This window comes from Meles meles, chromosome 19 (assembly GCF_922984935.1).
Source record: "Meles meles chromosome 19, mMelMel3.1 paternal haplotype, whole genome shotgun sequence".
Taxonomy (NCBI): Eukaryota; Metazoa; Chordata; class Mammalia; order Carnivora; family Mustelidae; genus Meles; species Meles meles.
In genome coordinates, this window is record NC_060084.1 from 26,506,070 (window position 1) to 26,527,141 (window position 21,072).

Consider the following 21,072-nt stretch of genomic DNA (forward strand, 5'->3'; position numbering starts at 1 on the left):
GTCCGGCTTTATTGGGCTCGTGGGTAGGGTGGGCTTAGGGAAGGGCCATAACCGGCGGGAGCCTAGGCCCCACGCATGACCGGGCCGCCCTGGAGCCGCTTGGGAGGGACTGGCTGGACCCCACAGGAGGTGCCGAGGGCCTGGTGCCTAAAGACCCCCGAATCTCCCCGTTGTCCGCCAGCCACTCACTGCAGCTCCGACCGACGCCTCCGACAAACCTAAGACATAGGAATTCCGGTTCTGTTTACGGATAAGGAAACTGAGACCTAGATTAAGGCATTGGTAATTGGCCACACAACCAAAAAGAATGGTGTCCGACTTAAACCCTTGTTGTTAAAGCAAGTCTGTGGGATTCTCTACAGAACGGCACCCACTGCCAGAGGCAGGGGGTCCACCTCTCACGATGTACTTTTGGGGAGTGGGTCGGGAGAGGAATATGGGCACTCTCAACAGAGGGCTAGATTAGCAGAATAAAATCTGATCAAAGCTGCCCACTCTCTATTTCCCCCAACTTTTTATTCTGAAAAGATCCGTAGAGAAAACTTGAAAGAATTCTACGATGATGTATAATAGTTTAATAGTGGAATCGACCTGGTGGATAATCCAACACTTGCTAAGGTTTTCCATATTTGCTTTGCACATGTAGGTGTTTTCTCTGAGCGATTTCAAAGTTGTCAGCCTCAAGACATTTTACTCCTAAATGACATGAAATACTGAGCACATACCTCTTAAAAAATAAGGCCCTTATCCTACCCAACCATTGTATCAGCACATTGAAGAAAACAGAATCCTCTAATGTGCAGTCCAGATTTCCCCAATCAGACCCAAAAGCTAAATAAAGCTTTTTTTTTTCCTAACTAGGAAACAAACAAGATTCACCATAGGTGGTTCTTTTAAACTCATTGTTTCAGTCCCCCATTTTTTTTTTAAATGACATTGATCTTTTGAAGAGATTGATTGGGCCTTTTCCCTTGCAGACTGCCCTATATTATGATTTTTGTCTCACTGTTTCCTGCTAGGGTCGTTTACCCTGTTTCTCTCCCTCTGAATGTTTTGCTAAAGGGAAGTTAAAGCTTGATTAGGTTCATGATCAGCATTTGAAAACTCGGGGCGCCTGGGTGGCTCAGTGGTTTAAGCCTCTGCCTTCAGCTCAGGTCATGATCTCAGGGTCCTGGGGTCGAGCCCCACGTCGAGCCCCACGTCGAGCCCCACGTCGGGCTCTCTGCTCAGTGGGGAGCCTGTTTCTCCCTCTCTCTCTGCCTGCTTCTGTGCCTACTTGTGACCTCTCTGTCAAATAAATAAATAAAATATTAAAAAAAAAAACCTCTCATACTGCAGTGTAATACACCTACCCCAAGGACATGTATTTTGTAAAAGTGAGTTTTCACAAACTGAACGTAGTTTTCACAAACTAAACGTGCTCAGGTCCGGAAGAACATTCCTAGCATCCCAGAAGCCTCCGTGGTGCTCCCTTACACCCTAAGAGCCACAACTATTCTGATGCCAACGACTAATTAATTAATTTACCTGGGTATTTTTCTATATAAATGGAATCATGCGGCATGTTCTTTTTGGTATCTGGGATCTTTTGATACTGTGTATGAGGAATCCAATGTGTTAATCCGTGTGGCTATGGTTCACATTTCGTAGCTACTACTGTCTAGGTCGTTACTTCAGGGAGCTTTCCTGTGCACCGTAGACGTCTGTAGGGTGTTAAGCAGCTTCCCTGGCCTCTCTACATGCTAGTTGCCAGGACCACTCTCAGACCAGTTGTGATGACCAAAAATGTCTCGAGACCACATTTATGTCTTCATTCTACTCTTGATGGGCATCTGGGGGCGTTTCCAGCTTGGTACTAATACTACCGCTGCCATGAACATTCTAGTACCTGCCTCTTAGAGGATGTATATGCACATCTTGGTTGAGTTCTTTGTTCTTGTTCATTGGGTGGACTGTTGAGTAGATGGATGGGGGAGAGTGGAGGGAGGGGTGGATGGAGCAGAACCTAGGAGCGGAACTACTGAGCCAAAGGTTAGTGTCACCAGATAGAGCCAGTTTTCCAAAGCAGTTAGACAGGTTGACCAACCGGGAAAACTGCTTGAGAGTTCCAGTTGCTTCTCATCCTCCCAAGTCTTACTCATTTTATACATACTGGTGGGTGTGTGGTGGCGTTTCATATCCCTGATGATTAATGAATTTGACACTGTCATGTGTTTATTGGCCATTTTTTTAAGCTAACGTTGGGGGCTTTCTATGTGCCACTTCCGCTCCTCTCTGCTTTATAAGTCTTTGAGACAACAATAATGTCATCCCATTTCACAGATGGCTAAATAGTGGCTGGTAAGAACCGGAGCTGGGATGCTGTTCTTTGCAGTCTGGTGCGGAGCCCCCGAGTTCTGGGGCAGAGCCCCTTGGCCTTGCCATTCGCACTGTGTCAGCTGGGCCACTGCGGCTGAAAACAACTAACCGGCTGTTTGCAGGTGGCTGTGGGACCATCTGCAGAGGCGCCGCAAAGACTCAACGTTCCAGTGGCGAGAAGGAGAGGGAGCAATTGAGGAAGGTGCCAAGGTGGGTGGGAGGGGGGAGTCTCAGGCTGTAGACAGAGAAGGAAAGCAGAGGAAGCCTCCTCTGGAACTTGTGGAACATGAGGTACAGGCGGCCCACGAAAAGTGTGTTTATACGCAACTAATGAATCGTTGAATGCTCCATCAAAAACTAATGATGTACTATATGCTGGCTAACTGAATGTAGTTAAAAAAGAAAGAAAGAAAGAACAGTGTGTTTATTTATAGGAACGTCATGAGAAGCAGGAGAAGACGGGCTGCTGGGAGGTGGCATGGCAGTGAGGTCTGGCGCCTGAGGGGACAGCCACTTGCTGACTGTAGGGAGCTCAGGTCAGGCTCTGGGGGTGGTTTCAGCCAAGGTCCCATGAGGGCCTCAGATGAAGACTTTCAGGAAGTCCACCAGGCGTGGGTCCTTGTGAAGCTTTTCCTCTAGGGCCAGGTACTTGAGTGGGGCCAGCTCCTTGTGACTGAGATCAGAGGGAGGAACAAGAGGTGGCCAGGGCTCATGAAGCCCCACCTCAGCCTCCCGGGGGTCCTCTCCGGGCTCCCCATGCCCGCTCACCGGTTGAGCCGCTGCTCCAGGATGCGAATGCGGAACATGGCCTGAGAGCAGTAACTCAGGTACCAGTCCTCGTCCTCGGGCGTCAGGGTCACCTGGTTCTCCTGGTACCACTGCTGTTTCTTCTGCAGCTCCTGGGTCTCCTGCAGGCATGGGGAGGAGAGAGCAGGGGTGGGGTGAAGAGGGCTGGCCCTCACCCAGACTGCCGCTGAAATCCCCACTGGTCCCTGGACAGCCTCATGAGGGCTGGCCCTGCCGCCACCACCCACAGAGGCCAGAGCAGCAGAAGCGGGGGCCACAAAATGCCTCGCGTGGGAGCCAGTGGGGACATGTTTAGAGGGATATCATGTCCAGGAGGAGCAAGGCTCAAGGCAGAGACAGGCTTGTGAACAAGCGTCCAAGGTTTTCTGAGCTTGTCTGCAAAGGAAGGGCATTGTCTGCCCCTGGCGCCTGGCATAGAGCATGTCGCCAAGACTCAGTGGGATAATGCATGCCAACCACATGGTATGTGGCGGAGGGAGATGGGACAAGGGCTAGGAGTTGTTGCACCTCCCCCTTCCATCTACCCATCCACTCCATCCACCAGCCACCCCTCCCAGCCACCCTTCCACCCAACAAACAAGAACCAGGAAGGACAACTCCGCATTTTGGAAACTCCAAGCACTGATAACACTCATCCCCTCACAGTCCCTCCCAAGTTCTGGAGATGGTGAGCAGACAGCCCTGGGTCCATCTTCTGGAGGCAGACCCCGAGGTGCCCTCCCCTGCCCTGGGAGGGGAGGGGGACTGGCCATACCTTCTCAAAACGGGCCTGGATGAGGTTGGCCTTGTCAATGAGCCGCTGCTTGAAGTCACTGAGGCACTCGTCCTTGACCCGTGCGGCCTGCCAGCGTGTCAGCTTCTCTCCAGGCGGGAGCTGGGCCAGGAACGGGGCCAGGTAGTCCAGCTGGGCCTCCACCTGCCGCAGGTGCTCCTCGTGCATCACGCGCTCCTGCGGCCAAGGTGGGCTGGAGTGAGCTGGGCCAGCGCGGGCCGCAGAGACCTCCCCAGCGGCTCCGCAGCAACATGGGACCACCCAAAACGAGGCCTAAATCCAGATCCCGGTGCCTGGCGCCTCTGGGACTGAGGCGTCAGAGGGGACCTCTGTGCTGTCCCTCAGAGCCAGCTCGGTCTTAGGTGGATTCACATCTCTGCTGGCGCATCACTCACGCTCAGCTTGTGCAACAAATGGCGGTTATAGCGATGTTAAATTGAAAGCTGCCAGGAACTCCCTCCCTCTTCCACCCGGGGCCTTCTGGCCAGTGTCGGTAGACACGGCCAGTGAGGCTGGAGATGTGGGGGCAGCACCCATCTCCGGAGTCTAAGAGCCAGTTATCGAATGCCCTGTCCTGTCTCGCCAGCCCCAAGCTATTTTTAGAACTCTCCACTTGGTTGCTGTAGGGGATTTAGAAGCTGGCCTTGAAAACCCCAAATGGGCCTTGCAGTCCGAGGGTGTGACCCGGATGTCCTGAGCTGCAGCTGCCCGAGAACTCAGGCTGTGGCCAGAGTCCTGACCTTGAGGGGAGCCCCAAGAGGAGGTGGGTGCCGGATTTTCCTTCTATCCCCATGCAGTAGAGGCCTCGACTTGGCCCTCGCCCTTGGAGCTGGGGGAGAGACCTGGTCTGGACCCTGCATACTCTTCAGTTCATTGTAGAAATGTTTGCCCAGCAAGGATGACCACAAGGTTGGCCTTGTGGATGGATGGCCACAATGACGTCAGTAATGACATCCCCTATAAAGGGCTTCCTGGCAGAGTCCCTAATCATCCTTACCACCCTTGAGGCCTGTGGGGGATGGGTCCAGGAAAAGCCAGGGCCCGGGCAGGGGGGAGAAACACTCACCATGGCCTCCCGGTACTCTTTGCTCTTCTCGTTGCGCTTCGTGTCGTAGATGGAGATGGTCAGGGCGTGCGCCTCCTCCTCCTCCTCTCGAAGCTTCAGGATTTCCAGCACCTGAATCGGGAAATAGGGGAGGGCACACTTAAGACACCCTCCACCCATGCCCCCTCCTACCTGTCCACGCTCCCATGGGTCCACCTCCAGCTCCGACTCCCAGGCCTGATGCTTGGACAACTTCTCCTCATTCTTCAGCTTCATCATGGCCTCGTACTGGTAGAGAAGCTTCTTGGTGTGCTCCATGGGCTCCACCTGCAACGACAAGCACAGGGACACAGTGACAAGGTCAGGCAGCAATGGCAAAGGCGGTGAGCAGACTCTGGAGCCAGACTGCTTGGGTTCAAATTTTCCTCTGCCATTTTCTAGCTGTGTGACCACAAGCAGCTAGCTTAACCTCTCTGGGCCTCAGTTTCTTCATCTATAAAAACGCAAATAAAAGAAGATGAACTGGGGCGCCTGGGTGGCTCAGTGGGTTAAAGCCTCTGCATTCGGCTCAGGGCATGATCCCAGGGTCCTGGGATCGAGCCCCGCATTGGGCTCTCTGCTCAGTGGGGAGCCTGCTTCCTCCTCTCTCTCTGCCTGCCCCTCTGCCTACTTGTGATCTCTGTCTGTCAAATAAATAAAATCTTAAAAAAAAAAAAAAGATGAACTGGGGGCTCAGAGGGACTAAGGAATGTGCCAGGAGAGAGAGGGTTTAAACGAGGAAAGTCAGTCCTGCAGAGGTGGTAGGACTCTCTCCTACTCCAGTGTTGGTCCCGGGATCTGGGATCGGCTCTGTCCAGGACTTGGGGAAGGGACAAAAAGGAAAAGTCTTGGCTTACTGGGTGGTCTTTCTTGGTGGGAAAGGGGAAGATTTTCAGAGGAGCTGCAAAGACGAGGGTCCCCAGATGGGAGCTCTTGATTTTCCCAAGGGGCGGAGATGAACTTCCGGGCTGGGAACCACGAGTCTCCATCCCGGTGTTCCCAAGTCACGGGGCTGGCACTGGGGGTCCCCAGACCTTCTCCCTGCCCACCCCGCCCAGCCCTGCCAACCACGGGCACCCCCAGACCCACCTCAAAGCTGATGCACATGTCGGGCGTCATGATGATCTTGTTGCCCTTGCTGTCCACCTCCGTGCGCCGTAGGAACTCGCGCTTGGAGGCCATGATGTGGTCGTCTCGGCAGTGGTAACGCAGCTGGATGCGCTCTTCCAGGATCAGAAACACGCGCTCCGCCACGTCCTCATCCGCAGGCTTCACAGGGTTGCGGGAGAACCGCTCTGTGATTTTCTGGGAGGCCAGAACATCACAGGATGGGAGGTGGGAAAGGGGACATCTGTGCATGCCCTTAAGGGCAGAAGTAAAGGACACTCAGGGACGCTGGGTCTTTCGAGGAGTTTGTGTGGAACAGCCCTTCCTAGCCAGACAACAGTTCCTGTGGCCCCGTTAGTTCTCAGCACCAGGCCACCTCGGCCCTGTGTGGTGCTGCATTTCTTCTCTAGCTCTCTCTGTGATAGTCTACTTGCTCACCTCCAGAGATGGGGAGCTCACCACCTCTCTAGGCACCCTGCTTTATCATTAAACAACCCTTACTGCTAGGAAGAGCTCCTTTGGTACATGGCCATTAATAACAGTTGCCAAAACATTTGTAATGATGTGGAGAAAAAAAAGTGCACAATTCAAGGTTAAGTGAGTGAGACAGGGATCTACCCAAACCAAACCTATTAACACATGTTAATATCAGAGAGACACCCTTCTGAGGGTGCACTTATTATAATAGTAAGGAAATAACACATTCTTGGCCCAGTGGTGGAAGGCACAGTTTGACATCAGGCAGCGCTGGGATTGTAAAACAGGACAGGGCCCTTGGAAAGGTGCGGTTTTCCCCATCCCAGGGGGACCTGAGCCTGCTGGACAGAGTGGGCACCCTGTCCCCAGGCCCAGCGAGAGCTCACCACCATCGGCCGGGGGTTTGACTCCGCGCTGTTCAGAGCCAACTTCTTGACCCTGTCCCCAAAATCCACGTGGCGGTAGGAGAGGAAGTCGGACCGTCCCTGGTAGTACTCTGTCATTGTCTTGGGCGTCTCCTCCCGCTTTATCAGGCCGTCCACGCGAGCCGTTTCATAGAACTCCATGACGCGGTCCATCTCAGGCTGCATGGACTTGTACGAGTGCACTGCGGTGGGAGGTGGGGTCCCGGAAGTCCCCGGGCTGAGACCAGGTGTGCTGGCCCCTGGCTGGAGAAGCCGACCCCGGGCCCCAGGATGTCCCTGAGTGCTCATGGGTGAGCGTGAGTTATTAGCCAATGCCCCACTGCTGGGTTCAGGTTGTTTCTAAACTTTTTATTATAAACAATACCGAGGTGAACATCCACAGTGTGCATTCTATAATTCTGGCCTATTATTTGCTCAGGGCAAATTCTCAGCAGTAGCACTGTTGGTCAAAAAGCATTTTTAAAAAATATTTTATTTATTTATTTGAAAGAGGGAGACTACGGGCAGGATGAGGGGCAGAGGGAGAAGCAGACTCTCCGCTGAGCAGGGAGCCCGATGTGGGACTCGATCCTGGGACTCCGGGATCATGACCTGAGCCACCCAGGCAACCCAAGCATACATATTTTAAAGCTACTATTATGTTGCCCAACTGCTTTCCTAGAAAGTTGCACCAATTTGCTGTCCTACCCGTAGTGACAGGGAGCAACTCTCTGCTGCTTGACTCATGCCTCATGGGACCCCTTTTGTCATCTTTACAACATGAGGCTTGTGAGACGGTTCCTTATTGCCTTCGTTCATTTGTTCATGCCTTCTTTCATTTCAACCACCAAGTGAGACTGATCGCTTTTTGAGATCTATACTGACACTATGTTTTTCTTCTGTGCGTCCTTGGTTAAGCTATCGATTCTCTCTCAAGACGTGTCCTTCCCTCGATTCCCCGCCTTTCGGGCTCATGGCCACACCCCTGCTCTCTGCATCGCCCTCCTGGGCACATGTGTTGGCTCTGCTGCTAAGCGTCCTGACCCCTTGGAAATGTGCCCCACCCCCCAGGGTGCCCAGCCTTAACCACAGAATGGGCATGTGGCCCCGGGTTTTGACTTTTCTGGAGGGACATTTGTCACATTTCCCTGGATTTTCTGCACTTCCTCTGATCTCCCACACATCTGATTTGCTGAGGGAAGCAGGGGTGGTTTCTGTTGCCTGCCTCTCCCCCCCACCCCCCAGGCTCCCGCTGGACCGGCAGTGGGGTCCACTCACCACGCAGGGCCTGGGGATGGCCTGGCTTGAAGTAGTCGATAATCAGGCCTGTGTTCTTGTTGATGTGTTTCAGCTCTAGCATGTCCTCCCGGTGCTGGTACCACTCCTTTACCTCCAAAGTCTCTGTACCTGTGGGGCGCGATCGGTGCCTGCTGCAGAATGCCAGCTCCCCCCAGCCTCCATCCCCCCAACCTTCTTCCCAGCACGCAGAGGCCAGAGGGGCCCACACTCACACCAAGAGACTGGCAGTGACGTGCCCAAGGTCACACAGCATGCTGGGGAACCTGGCTCTCCTGCCCCAGCAGCCGGGGCTGCCTGCCTTACACTCCAAGTCCTCGTAGGTGGTGAGGCGGCACACGAGGCCATTGCTGTTGAGATATGGGGCCCACTTCTCCAGCTTTGCCCTCTTGTACTGGATCACCTTCTTCCCATTTGGGCAGCGGGTCTCGAACGCTGTGGATGCAGAGTGGGCTGGGGTCTCTCCTCCCCCAGACTGGGGGACAGGAGGGCCAATCCCACCCAGCTACTCATTGGGTCACAGCACTAAACTCCTCCAGGCCCCAGGCCCGCTCCGGGGAAGCAGAGGGAAGTAGGCAGAGGGATCTGCCCTGGAGCAGTTCTCAGGTTCAAGCCTGGCCAGGGGATCCAGCCGGACCATGCCGCTCGCTCACTGCCAGGCCTCTGCCTGCTCTCTGCTGAAGCCACCATCCCTTCCTGCCCTTACTGGGCTGACTTCTGACCCCTCAAAACTTAGCTCAGACTCCCGTGGTGCCCTCTCTAGCCCTTCCCACTCCGTTGGAAGAGCCTATGCCCTCCCTGTGGGCCTCGACTCTCCTAGACAGGAACCTCAACAGCCACTAGATGCTGGCACAGACCTCCAATGTCCGTGCCCGGCTGCGTTCTCGGGCCACTCCTCCCTGGTCCGGACACCTCCACTCCCGTGTGTCATCTGGGTGCTATGCTGCTTGGTCTTCTCCCGACCAGGGACCAGGGGGCGGGTAAGGGAGAGGAATGACTGGGCCCTGGCCCTCTGTTATTACCCACACTCCATCAGCCGGGACAGGTTAACCGAGCCCCCTCCTGCAGGCCAGAACAGTGCCAGGCCCTGGTCCAGAGAGCTGAGTGCGCGAGGCAGGAAGCAGGCGGCCCGGACTCCCTGCTCAGACCAGGGTGCGACAGAAGGCAGGAGGGGTGGAAATGAGGGGCCCAGGCAGCTTCTGCGGACTCCCCTGAACCAGTCATGGGGAGGCCAGGAAACAGAGATCCACATAGGCTACCTTCAGGGGAGATCTCAATCTGTTCCACCCAGGAAGGCGGCATGTCGAAACTCTTGTCCTCATCTTCCTTGCCCTTTGGGGAGAGGCAGGGAGGGGGCAGGCTCTGGTCAGGCCTGGTCCTGGGAGCAGAAGCTAGAGGCAGAGCCTCCATCTTGCCCCCCAGGGCCCAGCCGCAGGGGCCGTCAGCTCCCCCAGGGGAGCCAGAGGTCACGGGCAGTTCTGACCTGGTAGAGAGGAAGAGGCAGCGGCGCAGGAACCCTCCCCTCGACCCACCTGACTAGGACAGCGATCCCACTCCCTGTGTGCCCAACCTTCAGTCAGTGTGGGCACCAGGTGCAGCCACTAGTCCTTCCTTAAGAGAGAAGCTTCTGGAGTCGGGTGGACCCAAGCCCACCTGCAAGATGCAGCCCACACACCTGGGCAGGTGAGTCCCTTCACTGCTCTGAGCCTGTTTCCAATTAACCGGAAGGCGGGGAGGATTAACAGATAGAACGTATATAAATCACTTGAGACACTGCCTCCCTCCTGTTTTTTGTTTTTGTTTTCCTTTTCCTTTCTGAGCCTTAGTTTCCCCATCTGTAAAATAAGGCCTGCTTTACACAAATGGTCCTCAGGCGAGGTAACAGCGGAAACCTGGAAGAGTTTCTCTCAAATTTCAGTGTTCCACAAACGTTGCTTACATCTAGAGGCCACCAGGGGGCGCCAGTGCCCCGAGATTTACGGCTGGGGAGACTCTCTGGTCTCCAGAGGCGAGGATGCTGTACCAAGCTCTTCGTGGCCACGGTCCCATTTTATCCCCAGCTGTCCGGAGGATATAGAACAGAGTCCCTGTTCGGAACGCAGACTTGGGAGCCAGACTGTCAGATCCCAGGTTCAAGCCCCAGCTCTACCACTCACTGGCCATTGACCTTTGGGTATATTACTTCCCCCCTTCTGTGTCTAAGTCTTCCCATCTGTAAAACAGGATGACAATAATCATAAACGATAATACGAACGCCCACCTCACCAGGTGGCTGTAAAGATTTGGACAAGTTAATTCAGGTTAAGCACCTGCTAATTCAGGTTAAGTGCCTCTTGGCCCTGGGGGCCATGGGAGTGTTCCTGACTGTGATGGGCTCAGTTGTGTCCCCCTAATCAGGTCCTGACCCCCAGGACCTCAAAAGGTGACTATATTTGGAGATAGGCTCTTTCAAGAGGTAGTTAAGGTAAAATGAGGTCATTGGGGTGGGCCATAATCCCACGTGACTGGTGTCCTTGCTTGAAGAGGAGATTAAGAAACGCGTACAGAACGACCACGTGAAGACACAGAGAGAAGACAGCCATCTACAGGCCAAGGAGAGGGTCTCAGAAGAAGCCAAAATGCTGACACCTTGGTCTTGGAACTCCAGAACTAGGAGAGAATTAATTTCTGTTGCTTAAGCCTCTCAGTGTGTGGTACTTTGTTACGGCAGCTCTGGCCCCCTGGTAGCCCTAGTCCTATTACTGTGGATATAATTGATCCCATCCCCCATCCCTTCCACTTTACATACAGATAATGAAACTGAAGCTCTCCATGATTGGGAAGTTTGCCCAAGGTGTCACAGTCAAGAGCTAAGGCCTCTGGGCCCCTGACCCCAGGCACAGGTCCTCATGGAGACTTGCCTAGAAGGGTTCCTGACTAGGAGATGGGAGAAGGACCCTGACGCCATGGGTGAGGCCCCAGGCCAATGAAGGGCTGCGAAGACAGACAAGAAAAGCCTGGAAGCATGTGAGGGGTATCATGGTGGCTATGCAGGAAGTCCTGGAAGTGGGCCCAGGGCTGCGGTCAAGGTCTTATCACTCCTATTGCTGGGACATGCTCTTTACAGAAACAGGGCAACCATTGACCAGGGTGGGCTGCATGGGAGCAAGGATGCAAGTCCCAGCCCTTCCCCCACCCCCCCAGGAGTTCCTGGGCAGGTCCTCAGACTTGTCTGGGTCTCAGTTTGCCCATCTACAAATTGAAAGCATGGTCCAGGCCCCTCTGCTTTGGGGAATCTACAATCGGTTCCTCTGGCCCATTCCCTTCCAATACACACACACGATAGAGACTTTGGTCGGGTTGGCCAGACAGGGTACGAAGCGCCATCCCACCACCCGGCCCCACGCCACGGAGACCCACCAGGTTCTCTATATCTTCATCATCATTCATCCCGTCGTCCTCTTCCTCAGCCACAGCCAGTTGAGCCTTGTCAGTCCCCAAGAGCAGGTACTCCCACCTCACAGGGTCTCCCAGGTCAAAGACCAAGTCCTGATGGGGGAAGGATCAGCTGAGCACACCCCAGGGCCAGCACACCCCCTCCTGTTCGTGGGGCGGGGGGGGACAGCTGCACCCAGAGTAGAGGAGGGACCCGGGCCTGGGTCTCAGAGGGACAGAATGTCCGCTCCTGGCAGCCTCTGCGAGTTCACGCCCATCCTCCTCATTTCAACAGGGAAACTGAGGCCCGCCCCCCTCCCCCTGCACCGGGCCAGACTCCCATGAAGACATCCCCGATGTTGGTGTCCATGAGACTTGGCAGCTCTCTGGCCTGGGACGGGCCCGGATGTGGAGGTTATCCCGCACTGTCAGGGGAGCGTCGCAAGCAGAGTTTAGAGCAGACGTGAGCCAGCAGCATTTTATGGGATGAGGAAATGATAGGTTTGATAAAGGGCCGCCTCACGGTTTTTCCCTGTGGCGGGGAGAGGGGGACTAGGCAAGCACACGATGACTTGCACAGAGGAGACTGGTGGGAATTTCTCTTCCGTGGGGTGGGGCCCCCACCTGCTTTTCCTCCAGCCTACCTGAACTCAGGTGTGCGGCTCAATGAATTTCCATAAGTTGGACACACCTGGTTCCCTGCACCCAGATCAATAACATATTGCCCACACTCCAGAAAGCTCTCCTGTGTCCAGTCAGGACCCTTCCCCAAACGTGTGCATGTATTTCTAAATTATGTTATGTGGCACTGGGTTTTATGTATGTGTATGCACACAGACACACACAGACACCTCTGTGTATACGCACATAGAAATATGGGAATTCACTGTACACTTAGGACGAGCGTACTGTTCTGCCTGCATGTCACACTTCAATACCTCATTCAAAAAAAAATCATTCGGCGGCGCCTGGGTGGCTCAGTGGGTTAAAGCCTCTGCCTTTGGCTCGGGTCTTGATCCTAGGGTCCTGGGATCAAGCCCCGCATCAGGCTTTCTGCTTAGCAGGGAGCCTGCTTCCTCCTCTCTCTCTCTCTCTCTCTCTCTGCCTGCCTTTCTGCCTACTTGTGATCTCTTGTCTGTCAAATAAATAAATAAAATCTTTTAAAAAATCATTCATACAAAAACAATCCACATTTTATAAGGATACACATTCCAAAGAGATAATAATCATATTAGATACTAGATAATAATATTAGAATGGTTATGTCTGGACAGAGGAGAGGGTTATGGGGACTCAGCCGGGGGGAAAGTCTGGAGCTCTGTGGCAGCCAGCTTCCCCTGCAGGGGACGCCCACCCCCACCCCAGGACTGCCTGTCACACCGGCCCCGTGCCGGGCCCAGTACCTTGCAGCCGTTCCAGCAGTCCTGCATGTTGACCCAGTAGTTCTTGTGGTTCCAGAGGCTCTCGATGCCCAGGAAGTGGTCGTCCTGGGTGCTGTAGCTGCGCGCCGTGAGTGGGTCAATGAAAAAGCTCTCAGGCACCTCGCGCTTCCCTGACAGCACCAGGACCCAGGCGTGCACCCGGAGGCCATGCAGGGCGTCGGTCTTTGCTTTCTCCAGCTCCTGCACAGGAAAGGTGGGTAAGCAGGTAAGCATGGACCGATGGGTGGGAAGGGGGGTGTCAGGGGCCCAGACATCTCCCCAGAGCTGGACAACCAGCAGGAGAGCTGAGTTCCGGTCCAGAGAGCAGTTTGTCTCGCTGCATGACCTTGAGGACATCACCCCACTTCTGAGCCTGATTTCTTATCAATACAGTGGGAGAGTCTGAGTTTATCTGTAGTTTACAAACAGGGTCCTTTGGCGCCCTAGAGCATCTGGGATTTAGTGGCTTTCTGCATGGCCATTCTGGGCGGGATTTCAACCAAAGGAAGGTAGGGGGCACTGTGGGGCTTCCTCCTCTGCTTTCCTCTGGAAGGAGGGTGACTGTCATGTTCATTATTGCATCCACTGAGCCTGGATGAGAGGAGATGCTCAGCAAATACTACATGGAAGGAAAGAAAGGGAGGAGGGAAGGAAAAAAGTGGGAGCAGGGGAGAGACGAGGGTATGGATGGATGAAAGGAGAGCTGGAGGGTGGATGGGACGGTGGAGACCTGGGAGTTCGGAGAGCAGGGAGGACAGATGGAGAGCGTATGCAGGTATGTCTTTAGAGAAAGAGTCTGGAACCAGGAAAACATCACAGCCCAGCATGGAATGAATGCGTGGCCTCAGGCAGTAGGGCTCTCTGATACAAGAAATCTATCGCAGAAGCCGGCTGACCACCAGGGACAGATTCCCACATTGCTAGGCAGAGGTGGGGGGTGGCAGGGCATGGAGGGGGTGATTTGGACCTGGGGTTCACGGACACACCCCCTCCCTGCCCTGTGTCAGTTCTCAGCTGCTAGCGGCCTCTCCTGGAGAGCTGAGCACAGGGACTGGAGGAAAGGACCCACCAGGAGGCGCTGTTCCTCCTCCTTCCGCCGCTTTTCCTTCTCCCCTTTGATCTCCTGCTGCTTCTTCATCTTTTGCTCCTGCTCAAACCTGCTGCTCAGGTCTCTGGGCGGTTTAATGGCGTACTTCTTAGGTGGTACCTTCTCTTCTTCCTGGACCACCTGTCACCCGAGAGAAGAAGGATCAGCCGCCCTGCATCGCCCAGCCCTCAGACCAGGAGGTCACGGCTGCTCCAGAACCCCCAGCCCTCAGGCTTTCTGGTCCTAAATGCAGGAGCCTCAGCTCCCACTTTCCTGACTTCAGGCCCTTCTGGAGAATGGAAAGGAAACAGTAAGAACCTTCTCCCCAGGCTTGTTCTGAGAAGCAAAGACAAGGAAGTGCCCATGTGAGGTGCCAGGTACCACAGGGATCGGGGGATGTGATTTTCTCCCCTTCGTTGCCCACGGCCCTTTCTGCCTCCAATCTGAATCTGACCTAGAAAGTGGACGAATTGTGGGGAGTTGGAGCTCCCAGATTCTGTCATTGGAGGGTTTCATGCGCTTAGAGTTTGCTGGGTTAGGAAGGAGACGAAAGCCTGTGTGCGTGCGTGTGTGTGTGTGTGTGTGTGTGTGCGCGTGTGCCTACGAGTGTGTGCTAGCTGGCAAGAAAAGTGTCCGGGGCACAACACCACAGAGGCTGCAGATGTCCCCCGGGGCCTGGGACAGCGAGGAGGGGAAATGTCGGACTCCTGGAGTCCGCCAGGCGGGCCCCTGGCCCTGGGCCCCCGGGTCTCCTGCCCTGAGATGCAGACATTGCTGGGGCTTGACTCTGATCACGGAGCCCTGGAATCAGTCCAGTCCACAAACAACATTTTCTGTCTGTACTGTGGCTAGTTCTCAAATGCAAAAAGATATTTTTGATTCCTAAAATGAAATGCATTTAAGAGTATTTCTTGGGGTACCTGGGTGGCTCAGATGGTTAAGTGTTTGCCTTCGGCTCAGGTCATGATCTCCAGGTCCTGGGACCGAACTCCAGGTCAGCGGGGCGTCTGCTTCTCCCTCTCCCTCTGCCTCTCCCCCTCCTTATGCATATTCTCTCTCTCTCAAATGAATAAATAAAATCTTTTTTTTTTTTTATAAAAGAGTGTTTCTTGTGTCCACAGCAACCTCTAGCCATGGGGGACTGTCGGTCAGCAGAGAGAAAAACATGACCACAACCTGATAGAGGATTAACGATAATTTTTTGCTGTTAAAATTTTTTGAGGAGGTTCCTGGGTGGATTAAGCAACCAACTCTTGTTTTTGGCTCGGGCCATGATCTCAGGGTCGTGAGATCGAGTCCCGAATCGGGCCCTGTGCCAATGTCTGCTTGGCATTTTCTCTTTCCCTCTTCCTCTCCACCCCCCTTTCTCTCAATAACTAAATAAATAAAATCTTTTTTAAAAGGGGGAGTCTTTTGAATTGGGGGATGGAGGGAAAAAAGAGCAAACAAAATGTCTATCCATTCATCCGTTTTTTCCTTACATGAAAGCGGCTGTGTGGATTTTTATCACTTGTGTCAGGTAAATCTGGGGGAGAGTGACCTAAGACAGAAGCCATGCAGCAGTCACAGAAGTCACCCTGGAGGGAGCGGTAGCTGAAAGTGAGTTAGGGCAAGGGAAGCGGGGACAGCGGTTTGGAGAACTGGGCTGTGTGTGCCTAAGGGATGACCCACCGGGGCTGGAATGGACCGCGAGCAGCCGGCAGAGGCTCGGTGAGCGGCTGGGCAGGGCTGGGAGACACAGGGACACACTAGGTTAAGGGAGGGCGAATCTTGCAGGATGTCCAGGGCAGCAGGAGCCCCGCATACCTCCTTGTGCTTCATGGTGAGCGGGCACACATCCCGCGTCAGGTCCATTTGGCATAGGTCCTGCGAGCCGTAGCCATTGACACAGTAGGCGTCGTAGCCGGCGCCGATGAGCATGGAGCAGAGCAGCGTGCTGAAGTCGAAGCAATTCCCCTTCTGGTGCTTGAGCACCGTGGTGGCGGAGTACAGGTGCGAGGGCTGGCCACAGATGCTGGTCAGCACAGCCTGTCCTGCAGCCCCCACCCACCCTCCCCTTCCATCCTCCCCACCCGTCCTCCCCACTGGCCAGAAGCTAGGCACTAGGCCAGTGCGTAGGCTGGATCCCCACCCTTCCCCAGGCTCCCCTGCTTTGTCAAGTTGGGGAGCCTGCTAAGAATGGGATGGGAGCCACAGCCCATGGGTAGAAAGTACAATCCACATTTGCCTGTAATTTTAAGTGCCTGAGGACTTCCTGATGGGAAAGACCCTGTGGATGATGGAAGCTTCTGGTCTAGTGCTCTCTGATTGATCTTTTAATGGTTTTTATTCCGAAGTTCTCCTCACCTGCTCTTCTGATCCTTTCCTTATCTTCCCTTTCTCAGTTCTCCACTGTGTACCTACCCCTTTCTCCCTCACTCCCTCCATTCTCAGTTGGGAAACAGACGGAGCTGGACAGAAACCCAAAGATGGGGCTGCGGGTCATGGGCAACAGTGTCCTCCCCCTCTCTCCTTTCCCCATCTCCTGAAGTCTTAAAAGGAAGACTCTGAAGGCAGAAGGAGGCAAGGAGGCAAGGAGCCAGGAGACCAGGCTTGCTGTGTGACCTCAGGCAAGTGGCCATCCCTCTCTGGGCCCATTTCCCCACCCCCACCCCCTGGTGCGGGGGTGAGCCCTGAGGGACTCAGACCAGACAGACCATGGGCTGTGGCCTGAGCCTCCCTCCCCCTACCTCCCTGGCTTCTCATCTAAGCCTCAAGGGCCTAAGGATGCCGCTTGGGGTGGCACTCACCGGCTGGAGGGGGTCAGGTAGGGGCACCATGGAGAGGAAGTCTGAGACGAACTGGGCACAGCTGTCCCAGTTGTAGAGCTCGGGGTAGGGCATCAGCGTGGGCCGGATGGTTGTGCTCACGAACTTCTGCAAGGGGAGAGACCACAGGCCCCAGAGAGGGCACTCTACCTGGAGGAGGCTGGTGCTCCCTGGAAGCCAGAGCCCTAGGTTGGGGGGGGGGGGTGGTGGGTGGGGAAGGCTCTCCAGGCCTCTCTGGGCCTCAGGCTCCCCGCAGTGCCTCAGGACCTGGAGAAAGGGGTCCCTCAACGCCCCTCCAGGCCGAACTGAATGTAGAATAAGCTTTGCACCCGCCGGGTGTGGCCAGCCAGGTACCACCTCCTGCTCCCCCAACGGCCGTGTATGTCAGGCCAGTGGGCAGGTGGGGAAACTGAGGCTCCGGGAAGTGAGCTGCCTCGCTCAGGGTCACTGGCAGCAACAGTGCTGCTCTGTCTGGCTCTCAACCACCCCCGCAGTATGAGGGACTAGTGCTGGCAAGGCCCTCAAGGGGCCACTGTCCCCCCGGGGCTCATGGTCTGGGGTCCCAAACAGCACCTCTAGGGTCTCTCTGTAGATGTGAGGAAGGCCTGCCAGCACAGGGTCCCCCCAGCCCCACCCCTGCAGACCTGCTGACTGCAGCTGGGGAAGTAAGTGCTGCGGGATTACCAGCTCAAAGGAAGAGGGGAGAAGGGACCTGCAGGGGAGTCACTGAGTTTCACATGCTGGCAGCTCGTACAAATGCTAAAAATCACCACGTGGACCAAGTCAAACAGCCTGTGAGTCCCTGTCGGCCCACGGGCTGCTGGTTGCAAGCTTGGCCTTCCTCTTCTGCCATTCCATACACTGATGGAGAAACTGAGACCCAGAGAGACTCGGGGCTGGTAGGAAGGAGGCCAGTGCTCAGGTCCTGGTCCATTTCATCTCATTTCTCTGTCCTTCCAGGACAGAGCTGGTCTGGGGTTGGAGACAGCGGTGGTCCAGCTGGCCCCTTAGTTGGGCCTGGGGTCTCCAGGCCACCACAACCTCCCCCCCATCTCCCCCAGGGTAATTCACATCGAGCCTGCTGGGGCCTATTGGCATTTGAGTTTCTGCTGTCCCCAGATACAAGCTCTGGTCCACAAGCTTTGGCCCACCTCCCTACACCCTCTGCTTTCCAGCCTCTGTCTTTCCCTCCACAACCCGGCCTTACAGGCACTTGGCACTCGTTCAGCGGGTGCAGGAACAGGGGCACGCGATCCGGGCACAGGTGGCTGTACTGGCGGGCGAAGTTGTCGGCCACCTGCAGCAAGTGTTCCTCCTTGAGCGTGTTGCTTCGGTAGGAGAGCGGGAGCTTGGAGATGTCGATAGTGTCCTTGGTAACAATCCTGTGCCCACGAGAGGGGAGGCCTGAGCCCATGTGAGGCTAGGCCTGGCCCACAGGGAGCCATCCGCCCACCGTAGCTGACTCTATCGCTTTCTCCTGGAATCCTCAAAATTGCCCAGAAAAGAGATATCGTTATTATCATGTGCACTTTTATTTTTTTTTATTTTTTTTATTTTTTTAAAAGATTTTATTTATTTATTTGACAGAGAGAGAGATCACAAGTGGCAGAGAGGCAGGCAGAGAGAGAGGAGGAAGCAGGCTCCCTGCGGAGCAGAGAGCCCGGTGCGGGGCTGGATCCCAGGACCCTAAGATCATGACCTGAGCCAAAGGCAGCGGCTTAATCCACTGAGCCACCCAGGCGCCCCTCATGTGCACTTTTAAACAGAGAAGGGAATGGAAGCCCAGAGAGGCTGAGTGACTTGCCCAGGGTCAAACAGCTCATGAGGGGCAGAGAGGGGACTCGGCCCAGGATACAGAAAGCAGAGCCCTCACACGTATCTCCTTCCCTCGACGTCCGGTCCCGCCTCCCAACCCCGGGGCCGCTACCCTGTCTTGGCTCTTCTTTTGCCCGGCCCTGGTCTGACCCTCGCCAGGGCTGCCTGGCCCAGAGCCCCCACCCTGACACGCACAAGGGCTGCTCCGGGATGACGATCTCAATCTCTGACAGCTTCTTCTCCAGGTCTCTGAGCATCTCCTGCGTCATGGGCGGTTCCTCCCTCCGCGTCTCCAGGGGCCTCATCATCTTCTCGCCCCTCTCGGCCGCCTCTTCCCGCTCAGCCTCCTCCTCCTCCTCCACTTTCTCCTTCAGGACCTCCATCCCGGCACGTCCCTGGCTGTCTCGAGACAGAATCCCCGTGGGAGGGATAAATGCACTCAGAATGGCCCACTTCTGCCCCCAACACCACCTGTGTCTCTGGGAGGTGGTTTAGAGGGGGAAAGCGAGGCCTTCTTCAACTTCCCTTCCATTAAGGAGAAAGCCTAGCTTGGGGTCACGCGTCTGGAGCATGTTTCTAACATTTGCAGATCTCCCTCTGAGACAAAGACAGAGCAGGCTGCAGGTTGAAAGTTTGGTCCGGGCTAGAGCAGGTGGCCCAAACTTACCAACGTTGCTTAATTTATTTTAATTATTCACCACTATCTTCCCTTTGTGGCAAGTGATGCTAGAGAGGTAGGAATTAGAGGGAAAAGGAAAGAAAGAAAGGTAACATGACCAAACTTGGAGCCGAGGCCCCAAGAAGGCAAGGGCAGGCTGCCACTGGGCACCTGGACAAGGGGCAGGCGTGTGGGGGGTGACATAGCCTGTGCTCTCCGGGTCAAGCCCTGGGTCGGCCCACAGGATGGAGGTCGCAGAGAAATGGCTTGGGGTGGGGAGAAACCCCCACACATTTGGTGACCAGAAGTGTTGGGGCCGAAGTGTTACGGGTGAGAAGTTGAATTGAACTGAGTTTTTCCGTTACAGACTCAAAGAGGCAGTCCCTGATTTGGTACCCACTTTGCAGATGAGAAAATGGAGACCTAGAGAGGTTAAGGGAAGTCCCTAAAGTCACGGAGCTGGTAAGTAGCAGATCTAGGGTTTGAGCCCATAGATTTCTGGCTCTGGAAACGCTTCAGGGCCTACTGACAGAGGGAAGCCCTACAAGGGATGGGGCAGGGGCAGAGGTAAGTGAAGAAGGAAGTAGGGAGAAGGCCGAAGTGTATGCGGGCAGCAGGGGGTCACAGCTGTGACTGGCACTGGGACGGGACCTGAGCCTGAGGTCCCAGAACATCTTTATCAGAGGTGGACTGGGCTAGAACCTGCCACACCTATTCCGCACACCAGGCTGCCCTGTCCACTACAGCCCAGTCTGGGGAGGGCAGACCCTGCCCAGAGGCCCTCCTCACCCCGCAGACCCTTTTCTGCACCCCTCCTTGGCAGCAGTGCCCCAACACCCCTTCCCCAGAAAGATGAGGGCAGAAAGCCCCCAAGCAGAAAAAGCCCCCTTCCCAGCTCCACTCTACTTCTTACCCTGCCACCAGCTACCTCAGGTCCTCTGCTCCCTCCTCACCCCTCTGAGGATAGCCTGGGCTGTCTGTTTGTCCATCTCCACGGTAACAGCTTTCCAAGCCCAGGGCGTTTCTGGGAGAGGAGGCTTCTGGGAAATGTAGTCTTCCGTCACTGTCCAGGTCTGGGCCCAGAAGACCATCTGTGGTAGGTCACTCCGCAAAAGTGACAGGCTGGAGCCAGTTTGTGCCGGCTCGCAAGAGTTGACTTAAAATTTCAGAAATGTTTGCAAGCCAGTTGACAAACTGCCATGATCACACATTAAGTTATGAAAACATAAATAGATGATGTTAAAAACAGGTATTTATAACTCATCACTTTTTCATTATTTGGCTGCATTTTGCTAGCATGTATATTCTTGAAGTTACTTATGACTACTGTATCTGTATAATGGAAATGTTTTATAAGGGCGAACTACTCTGAATTTCTTCCCAGCTTCTCTTCAGTGATGTCATTTCAACAGCTTAATGGCAAATGTCGGGGTGCCTGTGTGGCTCAGTTGGTTGGGGGGTCTGACCCTTGATCTCAGCTTAAGTCTTGATCTCAGGGTTGTGAGTTCAAGCCCTGCATGGGGCTCCATGCTAGGCATAGAGCCTACTTTAAAAATAATAATAAA

The 21,072-nt window shown here is 54.8% G+C and overlaps 1 protein-coding gene across 1 annotated transcript; it reads right to left on the minus strand.

Annotated features, from left to right (window-relative positions):
- Window positions 1-2,849: 2,849 nt before the first annotated feature.
- On the minus strand, window positions 2,850-20,274 carry DRC7 (dynein regulatory complex subunit 7). Its single transcript, XM_045988384.1, has 17 exons — window positions 19,045-20,274; window positions 18,242-18,416; window positions 17,017-17,142; window positions 16,034-16,228; window positions 14,210-14,368; window positions 13,123-13,341; window positions 11,705-11,833; window positions 9,565-9,637; window positions 8,612-8,740; window positions 8,288-8,416; window positions 6,992-7,212; window positions 6,111-6,326; window positions 5,199-5,309; window positions 5,004-5,114; window positions 3,920-4,114; window positions 3,127-3,266; window positions 2,850-3,031 (listed from the first exon to the last, which is right to left on the minus strand). The coding sequence occupies exons 1-17, from the start codon at window positions 19,230-19,232 to the stop codon at window positions 2,938-2,940; spliced, it is 2,610 nt and encodes an 869-aa protein (XP_045844340.1). The 5' UTR covers window positions 19,233-20,274; the 3' UTR covers window positions 2,850-2,937.
- Between the last annotated feature and the right edge of the window lie 798 nt (window positions 20,275-21,072).

Excerpts from the sequence above, each read along its gene's own strand:
- DRC7 (XM_045988384.1), bottom strand. The coding sequence starts at position 19,232 with ATGGAGGTCCTGAAGGAGAAAGTGGAGGAGGAGGAGGAGGCTGAGCGG. Across the intron at positions 17,143-18,241 it reads TGAACGAGTGCCAAGTGCCT|AAGTTCGTGAGCACAACCAT; the intron begins GTAAGGCCGGGT and ends CTCCCCTTGCAG. Across the intron at positions 3,267-3,919 it reads TCCAGGCCCGTTTTGAGAAG|GAGACCCAGGAGCTGCAGAA; the intron begins GTATGGCCAGTC and ends CCATGCCTGCAG.